Genomic DNA, 17,242 nt, shown 5'->3' on the forward strand with positions numbered 1-17,242 from the left:
GACTTTCTTCAAATTATAAATTTCACATGCACAAGAGAAAAAGCCCTAGAGAATCCCACCTTTTTTTTTTTTTTTTTTTTTTTTTTTACTAAGGCTTACTTGTGAAACCCAAATTTTAGATAATGACAAGCATGATAGCATTAAAACTACTTTGAACTTTCATATAATAGTCTTATCAAACTTTATAACTTGAAAGAGGCTTGGTTATAGTGAAAAATATTATCAGATAACAAGCAATATCTTTATATGTGTGTCTCACTGGCCATGGAAATAGCATCCATAAGGAAACATGGCATCCATATTCAGTGTTTAACCTGTAAAAGAATGAACAAGAAATCATAAATTTAAAAACAAAATATAAGTTTTTTTTTGTGCAATCACCATTCATTAGAATGGAATGATGGTTTAGAGGACTGTTAACTTAGAACCAAAATTCTCACGATATTATCAGGTGCAAAATCTGCTGTAATAGTCTATCCCAGTTTAGTGTGCAGGGTTTATACAGCGCCCCCTGGTGGCTGTAACTAACCGGAACAAACATCCAAGAGCATACCTTTTTCTTCCTTTTACGGGTAACATTAGATTTATTGCTGCTTTTCCAAATAGATCTGAAGGTGTCCGAAGAGATCTGAGGGGTGACTGTAACTTTTAAGACTGGGAGTTTACCTGAGAGGGGGAAGAACATAATAGTAAATGGACAGGATATCTCACAACTCTCCATTTGATGGACTGAGTCGTAGGCTTCTGAAAGGGCCATTCTCCCACATTATTTTTTAATAATATGTTTTTATTGATTTTAGAGAGAAAGAATGGAGAGAGAGAGAGATAGAGAGAGAGGGAGAGAGAGAGAGAGAGACATCGATCAGCTGCCTCCTGCATACCCCTACTGGGGATCGAGCAACTGGGGAATGTGCCCCGATTGGGAATCAAACCAGTGATCTTTCAATGCATGCGATAACACTCAACCAACTGAGCCACACCAGCCAGGGCTCCCACATTCTTATTAACTGGGAAACTTTCATCACACTTAATACCCTTTCCCTAGATCTTCTTGATGTGAGTGACCCGTGACAATTTATTTCTGTAATAACTCCCACTAGTCCTCTCTTTTCTTTTCCCACTGTCTATATATTTTATCTGATGAGGTAAAATATATAGACAGTGGGAAGCCTTCTAACTGGACTTCCTAACCCCAGATTTCCCAATGTCAAATCCATCCTGGACTCTACTTCCAGTTTAATCATCTGAAGCAAAATTCTGATCCTGGTATTCATCAGCTCTTTATTTTTAGTGGATTTCTCTTGTTTTTGCTTGTCCAGCTTCCACTTTAGCTTCTTTCTTGAGTTTTCTTTGGGGTTCCACTCCCCTGCCCTCCAGGGGTGAGCACATAACTCAGAGCTGGCCACTTCCTGTATTTCTTCTCCCTGCACAGTGATTGGTAACAGGTGTGCATGTGACTCATTATGGCCTAATGAAATCAGGAGAAAGGCTCTTCCTTGAGTTTAAACTAGCAGAATGTAAACTTCTGGCTAATGCTACCCAACTTGTCACTGTGTGGGAAGAATTTATCTGGGAATAAAGTCAACACAGATGCAAGTCTTCTAGGAGATAGAGGTAGGTAGCATTATTTGAAGCCCTGAAACCAGCTGGACCTATAGCTAGAAACACCCCTGGACTTTTAGTTATAAGAGTCAACAGATTTCCTGTTTGTTTGTTTTTTAATGTTTTTAAATTGATTTTAGAGAGGAAGGGAGAGGGAGAGAGATAGAAACATCAATGATGTGAGAGAAGTATTGATCAGCTGCCTCCTGCATGCCCCCCACTGGGGATCAAGCCTGCAACCCAGGCATGTGCCCGGACCAGGAATTGAACCAAGGCCTCCTGGTTCATAAGTCAACGCTCAACCACTGAGCCACACTGGCCAGGCTCAACAAATTTCCTTTTGTACTTAAATCACTTTGAGTTGGTTTTGTATCACTTGAAACCAGGAGTTCTCACTGATTTCATATAAAGGCCTGTGATATCATGATTTCTAAGATGACCAAAATATATTTCTCATATATATTTGGCCTTAGTTCATGGTTGGGAGCTCACAGCTCCCCAAACCCTTGGAATTTCCCGAGTAATAAGAGAAATGAGGACAGCTTTTGTTATGATACTTGGTCCCTTGTCCCAGTTCCTAAAACCTGCTTTCAGAGCCATAAAGGTGAGATGGTGTCTTGTTATACATAACAAGCCCCTTTCAGCCACAACTGAGTTTATATTAATGAGGTGACTTTTGGAAAGCCCCTTTAAGAATGGCTGTTGGGTGCCAAAGGAACCAACCATGAACAGAGGGTTGGAACTTTCAGTCCCACCCCCTGATAGAGGATGAGCCAATCACCAGTGGCCAGTGATTTAATCACTCATATCTCTGTAATAAAGCCTCCATAAGGACCCTAAAGGATAGCGTTCAGAGAGCTTCTAGGATGGGAACCGGGATGCTTCCACATGCCAGCACCCAGGCCCAACTCCACGAGGACAGAGCTCCTGTTTGGAATCTCACCGAGGTATCGTTGTTTGTTGATTTGTATCCTTTAATATCTTTTGTAACAAACTGGAAATCTAGTGAGTAAACTGGTTTCCTGAGTCCTGTGAGGGGCTCTAGCAAATGAACTAAACCCAATGAGGGGTCATGGGAACCCCTGATTCATAACCAGTCCATCAGAAGCACAGGTGACAACCTGCTCTTGCAATTGGCTTCTGAAGTGGAGGGCAGTCTTGGGGGACAGAGCCCTTACCACGTGGAATCTGATGCTGTCTCCAGGTCGATAGTGTCAGAAGTGAGTTGAACTGTAGGACACCCAGCTGGTGTGAATAGCACAGCAGTTCGGAATGAGTGGATGTGGACAGGTGGAAGGGACACAGACTGAAAATGCTCTACCTGTCTTTCTGGCTCTCAGTGCTTCAAGTATGTCAGCAGCAGCCATTTCTCCCAGGACATTGTTTCCAAGGTCAAGTTCCTTTAAGTGGGCAGAGTACCGGATCAGGCTGACCAAAGAAAATGACAAAACAAAATGGCGCTGTTCCAAGCATGGTTATTCAGAGAAACTCACTCTGGTTATTTTGGAGTATGAGCTTTCTTTTTAGGTCCTCTTCACCCTCCCCTACCTCCCAGCCCCCGCCCGCTTCCAAAGATGATACACTGACCCAGTTTGAAACTAGAGACATCCTGAATCCAGTTTTTTCCAAATTAACCTCTAGTTAGTCTATTCTAAGTAAGTTGGTAGGATAAGGGTTCTTGGTTGCCTTAAATCTCCCATTTATTTATTTATTTATTTATTTATTTATTTATTTATTTATTTAAAAGGTATGGTATAGTATTGTCAGGGCTTCCTAGTCTTATAGATTTTACACAACAGTAAAATATTAAGAAACAAACAAACAAACAAACAAAACAAAACAAAAAAATCTTGGGAGGACTGACAAAGATCAGTTTGGCAAATTTTAGTATGTCCAATAAATTACAACTCTTACCTAGCAACACTATAAAAGAACAAATATTTTTACATGAAATTATGAAGCCATAATCTTGAAATAAAGGATAGTTTTTTTTAAAAAAACAAAACAAAAACATGCTTTTATTGATTTTTAGAGAGAGGGAAAGGAAGAGATAGAAACAGATCAGTTGCCTCTTGCACGCCCCCTACTGGGGATGGAGCCTGCAACCTGGGTATGTGCTCTGACTGGGAATCGAACCAGTGATCTCTTGGTGCATGGGTCGACACTCAGTCCACTGAGCCACACCGGCTGGGCTAAAGGATAGCTTTTTAATTTTTTAAAAAATATATTTTATTGATATTTCACAGAGAGGAAGGGAGAGGGATAGAGAGCCAGAAACATCGATGAGAGAGAAACATCGATCAGCTGCCTCCTGCACACCTCCCACTGAGGATGTGCCCACAACCAAGGTACATGCCCTTGACCGGAATTGAACCCGGGACCCTTCAGTCCGCAGGCCGACGCTCTATCCACTGAGCCAAACCGGTTTCGGCAAGGATAGCTTTTTAAAATCAAGTAAGTTTAGCTTCATGAAAAATGAACATTCTACCTGTCTTTATTTTTCGAATTTCATTGAGGATTATTGAGCCAACTTGTCTTTGGGAATTTCTGGCATCATGAGCGGACGTGGAATCTGGGTGAAGGCCTGGGTTCCTAGGCAGCTTCTATCGTTTGTCAATCATGTGATCATGAGCAGGCCATGTGCCTCTTGGGCCTCACTTTGCTCATCTCTAAAACTGGCCGGAAAAGGGCTATTCTGCCTATGTCATAAGGTTGTGGTGAAAACAGAATGCAGCAGTTCCTAAGAAGGCATCTTGCAAAATGCAACAGCAAGAATGCTATTATAACGAGTGCATACTTACTACATGCATATTCTTATGTGCCTAACACTGCAGGGATGAAAAGGAATTTCACACATGGCCCCTACTCTTGAAAGAAACTGGGACTAAAACAGTTTTGAGTTCTTACCGTGTGTAGGGATAGAAAATTTCGGTTAGGGTCAGTAAGTGAGTACAAGGCCATCCTTTTGCTCCCTGTACACACTTTCTGCTGATTCCGCAGGCAGAATTCAAGGTCAGGGCTGAGTGATCCCGCCAGACTCTCCCTCCTGAAGGCCTTGCTCCCAAGGATACAGTCCGTCTAATCAGGACTTGACCAACTTTGGGTTTCTGAATGGCCTGATTGTGTCCAAGTGCTTCCTACAAGCTGGGGGAGAACAGGCTTGCTTCAAGGAGGAAGCACGGATGCACAGAAGGAGGGTGGAGAGTGTTGAAGACAAACTTGCCAACTCCACAGTTCTGCACCTAGGTCTGATATCAGAGGCCCCGGGTTTAGCCACTACTCTACACAGCCTCACGTCAGCTATGGTTTCACAGAGCATTCACTATGCATCAGATGTGATCATGGCCACCCACACGCCTAAGCCTGTGCCTGGCACAAAGGGCCTTCCAAGGGTGTGAGTGCGGCTGAAATCCAGGTCCTGGGCCCCGGAACACAGATCTGGGAGGGGCAGCTTCCTCGGACTCACTGGCCAGAGGTGGTGCCTTTTTCAATTCCTCTGCCCAGAGCGGCCCTTTTTTTCCAATTTGTATTAAGGTGCTAGCTGGCACTGTATTTAGCACCCTACATGCACAATCTCATTTAACCCTAAAACAACCTCTTGAGTTAGGCACTATTATTATCCCCATTTTTACAAATGAGGAAACCGATACAGAGAAGCTACTGAACGTGCCTAAGATTATACTGCTGGGAAAGCGTGGAGCCAGAGCGTGAACCAGGCAGTCTGCTCGAGAAGAACCATGAAGTATGATTCAAATATACCAAGAAAGTGTTTTAATCCCCAGTGTTCCTCAATGATGATGCTTTCAAAATGAGAACAAAAGGATTTAAGTGTTCAGTGTCAGAATTAAAAGGACCTGGGAAAGGGATTGCCAGCGCTGGTGCCCATTAGTCGTGTTACATTCCCCGGCACACAGAGCCGGCGGTCAGCTGCACAGGGCCCCATGCTCAGACGGGCTCCTCACGCGGTTCAGTGCTCCGCGATTTTCAACCTAAAATTCTTAATATTGAACGAGGGCTCATGAGTTTGCCTTTGCACCGGGTCCCCACAAATTCTTTTTTTTTTTTAAGTATATTTTTATTGATTTCAGAGAGGAAGGGAGAGGGAGAGAGAGCTAGAAACATCAATGATGAGAGAGAATCATGGATCGGCTGTCTCCTGCACACCCACACTGGGGACTGAGCCCACAACCCAGGCACATGCCCTGACTGGGAATCGAACCGTGATCTCCTGGTTCGTAGGATAAAGCTCAACCACTGAGCCATGCCGGCCAGGCTGGGTCCCCACAAATTCTGTAGCCAGTTCTGCTGTCATCTGTAGTGTGGCAGAGCAGAAAGCAAAATGACGGTCCGCCATGCCATTTCTGTGAATGTCGGCCTTCCCTTAGGATCTCATCCCAAGACCAAGATGGGTTACTGCTTCTCTCCCAGAGAGGAAAAACCTCACTTAGCACTGTTAACAAGGTGCAGTTAAATAACTGTCCCCGTGGTTTATCCCAAGCACCTAGTTTTGGAAGATAAACAAATAAAATCTCTCAATTTTCTACTCACCATGTTAAGATTTGAGTGAATTCCAACAAACTGTTTTCTCCTTCTTTTCCTTTTCCATCTATGCCATTATCTGCCAAATACAATTTCACTAACCAAGGACCAGCTTCAGTCAAACCTTTAATTTTTTTCTCGATTCCTATGAGAAAATTTGTGTTGTATTATTTTTAGACAACAGTTCCCCCGTTTACCACTGGTTTTTAAAAACCATACAGACTTATTTCACTTGTGTGGGTAGATGCATTTTGTCATACAGTTAAGGAAATACAAGTAATTTAAAAAACACTCAGTACATCCTTTGTTCTTTACGACAGCAAGCTCCAAATTGTCTGAATGAAAGGAAATTTCATTGAAGACTGAGATTGCTTCCTTTACTTTTGCTAAAGAAGAAAATCAAGGTCTCTGGATTTTCTTGACAGAAGAATGAGTTGTCCACTGATCCTGGGGAAGTGATAGCCCATACACGGGGTTCAGTCTTTTAAAAGAGCCTATAAAGTTGTCACTTTTTTTTTTGCTCTCTAGAAAGACACATTCGAAGGCAAAAGAACCATTCTGCCTTCACAGACTGCATGACTGAGGCCAGTGGTCCTAGAGTCTGGTCCACCTTTGTCAGTCTGTCCAGCTGGCATCACATTCAGTATCAGTGCTGTGGAGTGCATCATGTACACGTTTAATTAACACCAGGTCAAGTTTAGGAGTTTAGCAGAGAAAAAATACAGGACGGGGATGGAGAAAGAGGAACGGCTCATCCACTCAGTAAGTGTGAGATGGCAGAGCTGAGTCTCCAGTCCCAAAGGCAGGTTGCTTTGGGGGGCCCGGCGGGGGCTCCAAGTGCTTGCAGTTATATGCTTTGTGTGCAACAGGACCCTCTAAACACTAGCCAGCTACTTCATCCTGGGGCTCATCTGGAAAACAATAATCTGTTCCAAAGCCAGGAAGACACCGGGTGGGACTTGGAGATCATATATCTACATGTGGTTTTGTGGGGGCAATTTAAGGGATTTTAAAGGCTCGCTTAGCTATGCACTAATTTTGCCTAACATGCAAAAATCTATTGATTTGAGAACATAACCCCAGGGCTAGACAGGAGTCTTGGACTTGAGTGCATTCAGCAGGCATATATATATATATGTGTGTGTGTGTGTGTGTGTGTGTGTGTGTGTGTGTGTATTATATTTTTATTGATTTCAGAGAGGAAGGGAGAGGGAGAGAGATAGAAACATCAATGATGAGAGAAAATCATTGGTTGGATGCCTCCTACATATCCCCTACTGAGGATGGAGCCCACAACCCAGCCATGTGCCCCCAACCAGAATCAAACCCAGGACCCTTCAGTCCACAGGTTGATGCTCTATCCACTGAAGCCAACCAGCCAGGGCTCAGCAGGCAATATTTTTGAGCTCCTATTATGTGCTAGGCACTGTTCAAGGCAATGGGAATCCAACAGGAAACAGAACTCCTTGCCCTCATGAAGCTGACAGGAAGTGAATGCTAACTAGTGAGAAGAGAGAAGAGTTGGTGGTAATAAGTAAGTCTAAATTTTCAAGTTAGGAAAGAGAACTTTAATGTTAGGGAAAGGGACATTGGGCCACTCTAGTTTTGCCAGTTATTTTTTTTAAAGTATGTTTAAAAAAAAGATTCCATTGGTTTCTTTGGATATGCATCTAATCTGCTGGATTATTGAATAAGAGTGACAGGATTTCTTTGCTTCTAAAACACAGTCGGAGGGAAGAAAACTAGCCTGTCCTTTGGTTTTATTGGGGATACGCCTAATTTGTCCAAATTTCATTTGTCCTTACATCCAGGGCATGGGGATGATAGCGAATGACAAACATGAATCATACAACGGTGCTAACATACTAGAATAGTATCTGGCACCTTTTAGGTGTTCAATAACTGTTCGTTGAATAAATGAGTGAGTCCATGTGTAATAGGAACAGAATGCAATCATACTGTGGAAACTTCTATCTCACTGTTCATTGTTTTTCCAAGTCCAGTGTAGCTAATGATGCCTTGAGATTCATGAACATACATAGAATATGATATTTTTTTTATTTTTAAGATTTGTCTTTTTTCTTTCCTTGAAGACAAATCTTCACAGTGCTTAGAATGATCTTTTTATTAATTATTATTATTATTTTTTTGTTAATCTTCACCCAACGATAATTTTCCATTGACTTTTAGGGAGAGTGGAAGAGAGAGGGAAAGACAGAGAGAAACATCAATGTGAGAGAGACGCATTGATTGCCTCCTGCATGAACCCCGACCAGGGCCTGGACCAGGGAGGAGCCTGCATCCGAGGTACGTGCCCTTGACTGGAACTGAACCCAGGATCCTTTGGTCTGCAGGCTGACACTCTATCCACTGCGTCAAACCGGCTAGGGCAGAATATGATATTCCTATTTATCCAATCTCTTCACGAATATAAATGTCTTTGAAAAGTTAAGGTTACGATAAAACACGAGGCGAATGGGGCCACGGCCAAAGGCCACATTCCTGTGCAAGGAGAGAGGCAGCCTCAGCCAGTCTACGCCCCAATGCAGCCAGCCTGGCCCCAACGTGTGCCACTGGAGAGGGAGGGAGCTCCCTGGCCTGCCATTGGCCTGGTGCAACTCACATCCCCGCGGGAAGAACAATCCAGACCTCCTCCAACTGGGAAGGGAGGGAACGACGTCATCTTTGTCCATGGGAACTATCGGGTTGGAAAATGCTAGTTCAAACTACTCTCCGCCAGCGAGTCACGTGCCCTATGAGAGGGACCAAGGCTGGTGCTGCTCAGTACAGTGACTTCCTCTTCTGGGCCTTTCACCAAAGTCCAAGCAGAACCAAATCCTTTTTTTTTTTTTTTTTCTGGATGGAAAACAACTTCCTTGGAGTAAAGGTGAGTCCATGCTCAGCCCCTGGTAACACTTGATCCACTCCAGCTGTGCACCTCGACCTATTTTTACCCAACCTTACATTTCTTTACTTTAAAACGAAAACAAGCTCACCCACAGTGACCACTTTCATTTATTCCCCTGTCTCAGAGGACTTGGCAGTGGCATAGCAATGCCAATTGTGCCAAGAGGCACAGTAAAATGGGCAGAATCTCCGGGTTTAAAATCTCTCTGGAGAATGCTGTGTGACTCCCCAGAAAGTCACCGAACTTCTCTGAACCTAAATTGCCTCGTTGCCAACACAGAGATCGTAATACTCACCCTTAGGTGCACTGTGAAGATGGACTGGGAGGCGTGGTGAAATGACAGTGCAGAGGCCCTCAGAGTGCAGTAAATAATACTGCCCCACTCCCCAGTTTCCTTTCTGGACTTTGTAAGTCACTGAAACACTGGAATGGGGACAACCTGGTGAAGAATCTCTATGTGTAAGGTGTCCCCCCTTCTGCCATGGGCTTCCTGAGGATCAGACATATACTGCGGACAACGGCACGTCTTCCCTGGAAGCCACCCATAGATCCAATATGAACTCTCCCAACTCTGTGCTTCCCTCCACTTGCTCTTTGGTTAATTGCCAAGATCCCCCATTTGTTCCTGACTTCAGAATCTTTCTTACCATCCTCACTGAACCCAATACCAGCTGCTGTCAATTCTCCTCCTAAATACATTTGGACTTTGCAGCCTCAGCTCTGTACTCTATCCTCTCTTCCCTGAACTGATGTAAAATTCTCCAAACTCATCTCCCATTGTCCAGCTGTCCCTCTCTCTAAAATATATTCTGCAAAGCTGCCTGAGGTTCTTTTCAAGAGTCTAATTCTCATTATGTCACTGCCTTGCTTCAAAAGCACTGCGGCTCTTCCTTTGCACACAGGAGAAAGTCTAAGTTCTCAACGGCATTCATGGCTTTGGCCCTGTCGGTCCACCGGCCTTTTCAGTGACATCCCTCGTCATTCTCCTAATGACCCCTCTTCGACGGATGCCACACTTCCCACATGTCCAGCCCTCCACACTCCGGGCACTTGCACCTCGGACCTTTTGTCCTGTGGCTCCCTTTGCCTAGAATGCCTTCTCTTTTCCAGTTGATGAACCTTTTCTCATTCCTCCCAGAGAGAGCTCTTTTTCCTTCGTGGACCAGCATCCAAAGGTTAAGTATAAATTTTCATGGAACCGGAAGCTCCAAGAGAAGACTCCTCAGCTTGTCCTTCCTTCTCTGGCCTCTTCTGGGACTGCCAGGATAGGTGGGCATCACACCTTTTGGTGGGCATTGGATTGTTTTGCTTAATGAATCCTCAAATGTTCATCTGTGGATGCCAAGTCCCGGTAAGATCTTCTTCTTGAGGTAGATTTTTTTAAAAAAGCTTGTTAAAAATAGCTTCCCCTCCTCCCCACATCAACAAGAAGCATGTGTGACTGCTTGTGTAATGACCAGAGATTTATAAACCAGAACATAAATTTGCATTTGCTTGATTGCAGGTCTTAAGGAAGCAAAGCATAATTAGTGCTGGCTGATTCACACCTCAGACCTTGGAACCTGTCCACAAAGGTTTCCACCGTTTTGTATCACCCCAGGATAAAATCCCAAGTAAAATAATTTCAGGGTTATGACCAGTAACTTCCTGGTTTGGAACTAATAAAGTTCTTTTGAAGATTACATCTTGACTTTAGAACTTGACCTTTGAATTCCTTAATGCTGTTAGCATGCCTATGAACTGTGGCTATGATATAAGCAGTAATGCCTTATTTTGGGGGAAGTGAATTTGCCACTTGGGCGGCATTGGTACTCTAGTAAATGTCTAACAATCCCAGGCTGTGGACTGACCATTTTATGGTTGGATTTTGCTGCCCAGTCCTAAATCCTTAAGAATGAAGACAACCCTGAGAGCTATGGTGTGGGGCTTGGGCTGGGAAGCAGAGCAGGCATAGGTGATGGGGCACCCCCGGGTCTTCCAGGAACGTTTGGGGCCTGAGGTGACATGGCAGGACTGGCTGAATGGGGCTCAGGGAAGATAACTTATCTGCAGATGACTGTTCCTGATGACCTTGCAGTGACTTCCAGTCTTGAGCCATCTTCTGGCTCTTTATGGGCTGATGGGCCTGTGATTAGGCATAGGCCAAGCCAACGTCACTCACTTGAGTGCTGACACCCTCAGGCCCAGGGTCCCTAATTCTCATAGAGCCCCGGTACAGAGCCATGGGGCTCAGAGGTGGGCCAGATGGGGTCTAGAAGAGACAGAGAAGCCAGAACAGAAATGGGCCTGGGCCCTGTTTGTTCTGTGGCTGCCATGGCAGAGAAAAGGCATCTAGGCGCTTCCCTGTGCCTCTGATTTTCTTTACTGAGCAAAAGAAATAGAAAGGCAAGCTGATTTTCTTCCAAGGCTAAAGCCGTTGTGGTTCTCAAAGTCAGAGCCTGGACTAATAGCATCAGCATCACTTGGGAACTTGATAGAAAAGCAAATTCTCGAGCCTTATCTCTGACCTACTGGTTCAGACCTTGGTACGCGGGGAGCAATCTGTGTTCAGTGGTGCTTTGAGGCAGAACTGACTTGGACAAACGGACGTTTCACTTCTAGAAGCATAGAAATGGAATCCCTTGCCTCTTCTAATCTATAATAATAAAAGGGTAATATGCTAATTAGACCAGACATCTTCCAGACGTCATTCTGGACGTCCTGATGAAGCCGGGGCCAGAGGGAAGCAGCCCGGTCCTGGGTGTGGGAGGGAAGCAGGCGCCAGCAGCCAGGGGAAGGAAGGCCTACTCTTGCATGAATTTTCATGCATCGGGCCTCTAGTAACTTATAAATGGCTGCTAAATGTAATGCTGTCAAGTTCTTGTAACTATGCATTTGGAGGGGACTTTTAAAGGGTGTCAGGCTTCTGAGTGGGGTTTTGATTCGTACAGTGCTGTGAGTTCATCTGTCCAAGCAGCAGGCCCAAAGCCTGCTGCCCACAAGGAGCGAGCATAAAAATAGTTTGTCTGTTTCCAATTGGGGCCAAATGGAAACCATCTGGACTCCTTGAGCAGGAGGCTGATGTGTAATAGTTGAAGCTGACCCTTTATTTTGAAACAAGTAGAACTCTTCTACCAAAGGCCAAACTCACCCCCAACCAAAGACCTTCTGACTTCAAAAGCATCTATCCAATGTGAGGAACTGTGTTTACACTTGCTTTGCATGAAAATGGTCTGCTCTTGTGAGAAACTATAAAATAAATATATACTCAATACAAGTTGTTCCTCTTGATTTGAGGCACAGAGTCCCTTGGGTGACAAAAGACTTTAATGGCTCCCATTGTCTACTGGGTTAAGTCCAACTCTTCGCCTAACATGTGAGGTCCTCTTTCATGTGCCCCACACCTCCTGCCAGGTGCACCTCCCCATCCTCTTGTTCCAGCTGCACGGGGCTGGGGGCTGGCCTTGAAAAGGCCTTTCTTCCTCACTTAGGTCTTTCCTCATTAAGTCCTTTCTTTCTTTCCGCATCAGGTGGGTTCTTGGCTCGTTCACAGAAACTTCCCCCCGGTTCTGTACCTGGGGGAGAAGGCCCTTCTCTGAACCCAGGGTCCACGTTTGGCCCTTGGCAGATGCTGCTTTGTGTTGTTGTTGTTGTTGTTGTTCCCTAGGTGTGTATCCTGCTTCTAAACTACACGCTGAGTTGACTTTTGTCTCCTCCCAGATTCACATGTTGAAGTCCTAACCCCCCAGTTCACCGGCATGTGACCTTATTTGAAACAGGGTCATGGCAGATATAATTAAACTAGATGAAGTCATATCTAGATTAGAGTGGGCCCTAATCCAATGTGACTGGTGTCTTATAAAAGGGGGAAATCTGGGCACAGGCACACACAAAAGGAGAACGCCAAGGCCAAGGTTGGGGTCATTTCAAGCCAAGGATACCAAAGGTTGCCAGCAAAGCACCAGAAGCTATGAGAGGCATGGAACCCATTCTCCCTTCGACCCTCCGGGAGGAGCCAACCCTGCCAACATCTTGATCTTGACTTCCAGGCTCCAGCACTGTGAGGCAGTGTGTCGCTACTCTTTAAGCCACCTGGTCTGTGGTACTTTGTTATGGCAGCCCTAGGAAACTAACACTGGTATACCCCTGAAAGGCAGGAGCTCACGTGTGCCCCACCAGAGCTGGCACGTGATAACCATCTTCAGTTGAGGCAGCTCTAATGACCAGAAGGTAAGCTCCTTGGGACAGGAACCAGGGACATCCCTTACTGCATCCCTCACGCACCAGCTCAAAATGGCCTTGAGGACAGTGTCTTTCATCAATGTGACTGAAAGAGTGACCCTAGGCAGCCGGCAGTTCTTCAAGGCCTCTAACCGCTTGAGTTTTTCTGTTTGGGGTAATTACTGTAGCAGTGGACGTGCACAGCCCATGAAAAGAGAAAGTGACTTCATGATGAAGGAAGTGAGAGGAATAATGGAAACAACAACAAAAATACCTTTTTTTCTCCTCTTCTTCCCTGAAGTAGTTTTCACAGTTCCAGTTCCAGATGACTTTGTCATCTGGTTCAAAGTTGAACTTCCTCTCTGACTGGCTGTATGGAAAAAAATAAAGGATTAAAAAAAAAGCCTGTTCAAAGATGCATGGATGGGTTTTTGATACACTTAGATACCTATTGGCTTATTGCCTTCATTTTACGTACAATTTGGGCAGAGAGATTTCTCAGAAGAGAGAATTATCCCACCCATTGTCAAAATTGCATTCACTTCAGTTCAGTCCTGTTTTTTTCATGTTTATTTCCTCAAAGACTTGAGGGGAACAAGCAACCAAGTAGGGCCCCAAGAATCTTCCTGCAAGGCCTCCCATAGATGCTTCACATCCCACAGCTGCCCTCTGTAAAATGGCTCCAAATCTCTGGGATTTGTAAGAATATAGCAGAGAGGAACATATTTTTTGAAATATTTTATAAAAAAATATTAGTGCATTGTCACGTTGGAGTCATAACAGCCTTCTTCTGTCTCTTGCACCCCACACCCCATCCATCAGGAAATGGTACAGATGTAGAAGCTGACCTCTCTCTACTACCCTCATCTCACCTGGTAGGCACCCCTTACGTGGTTGAAAACAGCCTCCCAATAGGACGCCCTCCCCCCGCCCCCTTCCCCACCCAGACAGTTTGCCACACAGATGGAGGGTTTCTTCTCAAATCTAAATCCTAACGACTCTGCTCCCTCTTAGCTAACAAGGCCCTTGACCCCGGGTCCCTGTTATCACCCTGCTCGCTCCTTGCTATTCCTTGGGGCCTTGGTGCAGGCCATCCCCTCCACCTGGAATGCGCTCCCAATTTATCCTCAGGCTCACTCCCTCACCTCTAGTGTCTGTACACAAATGCTACCTTTTCTAGGAGACCTACACTCAACCATGTTTGAAATCACACCCCACCCATCCTCCTTCCCCAGACTCCCAAACTTGCCTATCTCGCTTGACGTTTTATTTTTCCATGGCAGTTATCACCTTCTAACGAACTGTAGCCTGTATATATTGGTTATGCCTTGTAGAAACTGTCTGGCTCCCACCCGCCCCCCGCACACAGACACCCATGCAGCACACACACGGGCAAATGCGCTCCTAGCCTCTCCTCTGGGGCAGGCTCTTTGCTTCAGGCACTAATGTCTCCCAAGAACCAGTACTTGGCACACACAAGGAGGGACACGCTTGAGCACAGACACGTTGGTGAAGGAAGGAAGAGGGGGAGGGAGGAAGGAGCATCATTACTAAGATTACATATTACACATGATAACAAGTAATTAAGAAAAACTGGTCTTTGGATCCTGAGGCTGTCATGCCTCTTTGTCAGCAACAGAAATCAACTGTGCCTGACTCTGGTGGGAAGGAGAAGTTCCTGGGAGGTCTGGGAGTAACTCACAGAAGAGGAGAGAAAACCAAACATTTGGGCCTTACAAAGCAGTGGCCTCAAAACATTACTGCTTTGCCCTAACCGGTTTGGCTCAGTGGATAGAGCGTCGGCCTGCGGACTGAAGGGTCCCAGGTTCGATTCCAGTCAGGGGCATGTACCTTGGTTGCGGGCACATCCCCAGTAGGGGGTGTGCAGGAGGCAGCTGATCGGTGTCTCTCTCTCATCGACGTTTCTAACTCTCTATCCCTCTCCCTTCCTCTCTGTAAAAAATCAATAAAATATATTTTAAAAAAAACAAAAACATTACTGCTTTCATAGCACCCAAGGGGAATATTGAAAAGCTACCTGGTACATTTTGAAGTTGGAATTTAAACTTGGTCATCATAAGTTTTAAAATTTCAAAGGATGAGATTTCTAGCAAAGATGGCACATGCTGACATTTAAAAATGAAATCTGTCCTACCTTTCTCTTTTTTTTTAAAAAAATATTTTATTGATTTCTTACAGAGAGGAAAGGGAGGGGATAGTTAGAAACATCGATGAGAGAGAAACATCGATCAGCTGCCTCCTGCACACCTCCCACTGGGGATGTGCCTGCAACCAAGGTACATGCCCTTAACCGGAATCGAACCCGGGACCCTTCAGTCCGCAGGCCGACGCTCTATCCACTGAGCCAAACTGGTCAGGGCCCTACCTTTCTCTTAAGTGTATCAAATGGAATCTAAATTTCCAAGCGATCTGATAGCCACCATCCTCTATTGAAAAATTCCAAACAGCCCTAGCTGGTTTGGCTCAGTGGATAGAGTGCCGGCCTGCAGACTGAAAGGTCCTGGGTTTGATTCCGGTCAAGGCACATGCCCAGGTTGCAGGCTCGATCCCCGGTAGGGGGCATGCAGGAGGCAGCTGATCAATGATTCTCTGTCTTCATTGATGTTTCTGTCTCTCTCTCCCTCTCCCTTCCCCTCCGAAATCAATAAAAAATATTTTTTAAAAAATCCCAAACAACCGCCCTGGCTGGGTAGCTCAGTTGGTTGGAGCGTCCTCCCGATGTGTCAAGGCTTTGGGTTTGATTCCCGATCAGGGGTCATACCTAGGTTGTGGTTCAGTCCTGGTCAGAGTGCGTATGGGAGGCAACTGATGGATGTTTCTCTTCCTCTATCCCTTCCCCTCTCTCAAATCAATCAATCAACCCCAAACAACTCAAAACATGAGCAAATTCTTCTTTAGTGATTTAAAATTTTACATTAGTCCCCTTTCTTCTTGTGCTTTCATTTGTATTCACGTTCTGCTTATTTCACAGAATTTTATATTTGAAAGTCTTCTATAGCTCATCCTGTAACACTTCTCTGTAATAAAAGTGCTACATTTACAAAAATTGAAATTTTAAAAATGTCTGGGATCATAAGGCTCTAAAGTATTAAAAATGTTTTCTGCAATTATGAATCAATTTTTAGGAACATATGATTAATACAACATATGTATTTTATACATTTTGACAAATCCTAATTAAATACAAACATAAAATTTTATTGAATGCCTATCAATGAGGTAGATGGTGCTGTTTTATATATTTGTCTTTATAATTAACTAGAGGCCCGGTGCACGAAATTGTGCACAGGTAGGGTCCCTAGGCCTGGCTAGTGATCAGGGCTGATCGGGGCCTTCCTTTCCCAGCTGCCGATTGGGGCTTCCTTCATTCCGTGTTGCCCCCTGGTGGTCAGTGCACATCATAGTGAGCAATTGAACTTCTGGTGTCCCTGTTGAACTCGTGAGGGGACACTTTGCATATTAGCCTTTTATATATATAGGAAAATATTCATGTATTCATTAAAGAATATTACTGCTAAAATGAGGCAGACACCACATCAATGCTATTTCTATTCTTCATTGTGATAATTGTAAATGCTGGAAAATCTTGTTCATACAGATGGAAGTGGAATAGGGTTGCCAGATGTAATCTTCCTTACCCACCCCCTCCCTGCCCCAAATACAGGATACCCAGTTCAATTTAAATGTCAGAGAAATAAAGAATAATTATTTTAGTTACTATATCCCAAACATTGCATGGGACATGCTTATAATAAATTATTTGTTTTTTTAAAATCTGTAATTCAAACTTAGCTGGGAAATTCTAGAATGATTTTTATCATAGCAATATAATTCAATTCTGTGAACACCTGAGTTATAGGCTAAAAATCACATATGGTCAATTGAAAAAAAGGTTTTTAATAACTTGTCAGTTAATGGTGATTATGCCCTCCTTAAATTACATTAAAAGCAAAAATTGGAAGCCAACCGATG

At 44.4% G+C, this 17,242-nt stretch overlaps 1 protein-coding gene across 1 annotated transcript in view; it reads right to left on the reverse strand.

Moving 5' to 3' along the window:
• Nucleotides 1-302: 302 nt before the first annotated feature.
• LOC308251846 (uncharacterized protein) overlaps nucleotides 303-17,242 on the reverse strand; it is a gene marked incomplete at its 3' end in the record, with an annotated part of 35,433 nt that continues 18,493 nt past the window's right edge. The window contains exons 7-10 of the mRNA XM_080675522.1: nucleotides 6,151-6,286; nucleotides 2,924-3,030; nucleotides 554-666; nucleotides 303-314 (exon numbers count right to left, since the gene is read on the reverse strand). Coding sequence (XP_080531648.1) covers nucleotides 303-314; nucleotides 554-666; nucleotides 2,924-3,030; nucleotides 6,151-6,286 — 368 coding nt within the window. The remainder of the gene's footprint in view (nucleotides 315-553; nucleotides 667-2,923; nucleotides 3,031-6,150; nucleotides 6,287-17,242) is intronic.

Source organism: Plecotus auritus (assembly GCF_963455305.1).
Source record: "Plecotus auritus genome assembly, chromosome: 6".
In the NCBI taxonomy this organism is placed as follows: domain Eukaryota; kingdom Metazoa; phylum Chordata; class Mammalia; order Chiroptera; family Vespertilionidae; genus Plecotus; species Plecotus auritus.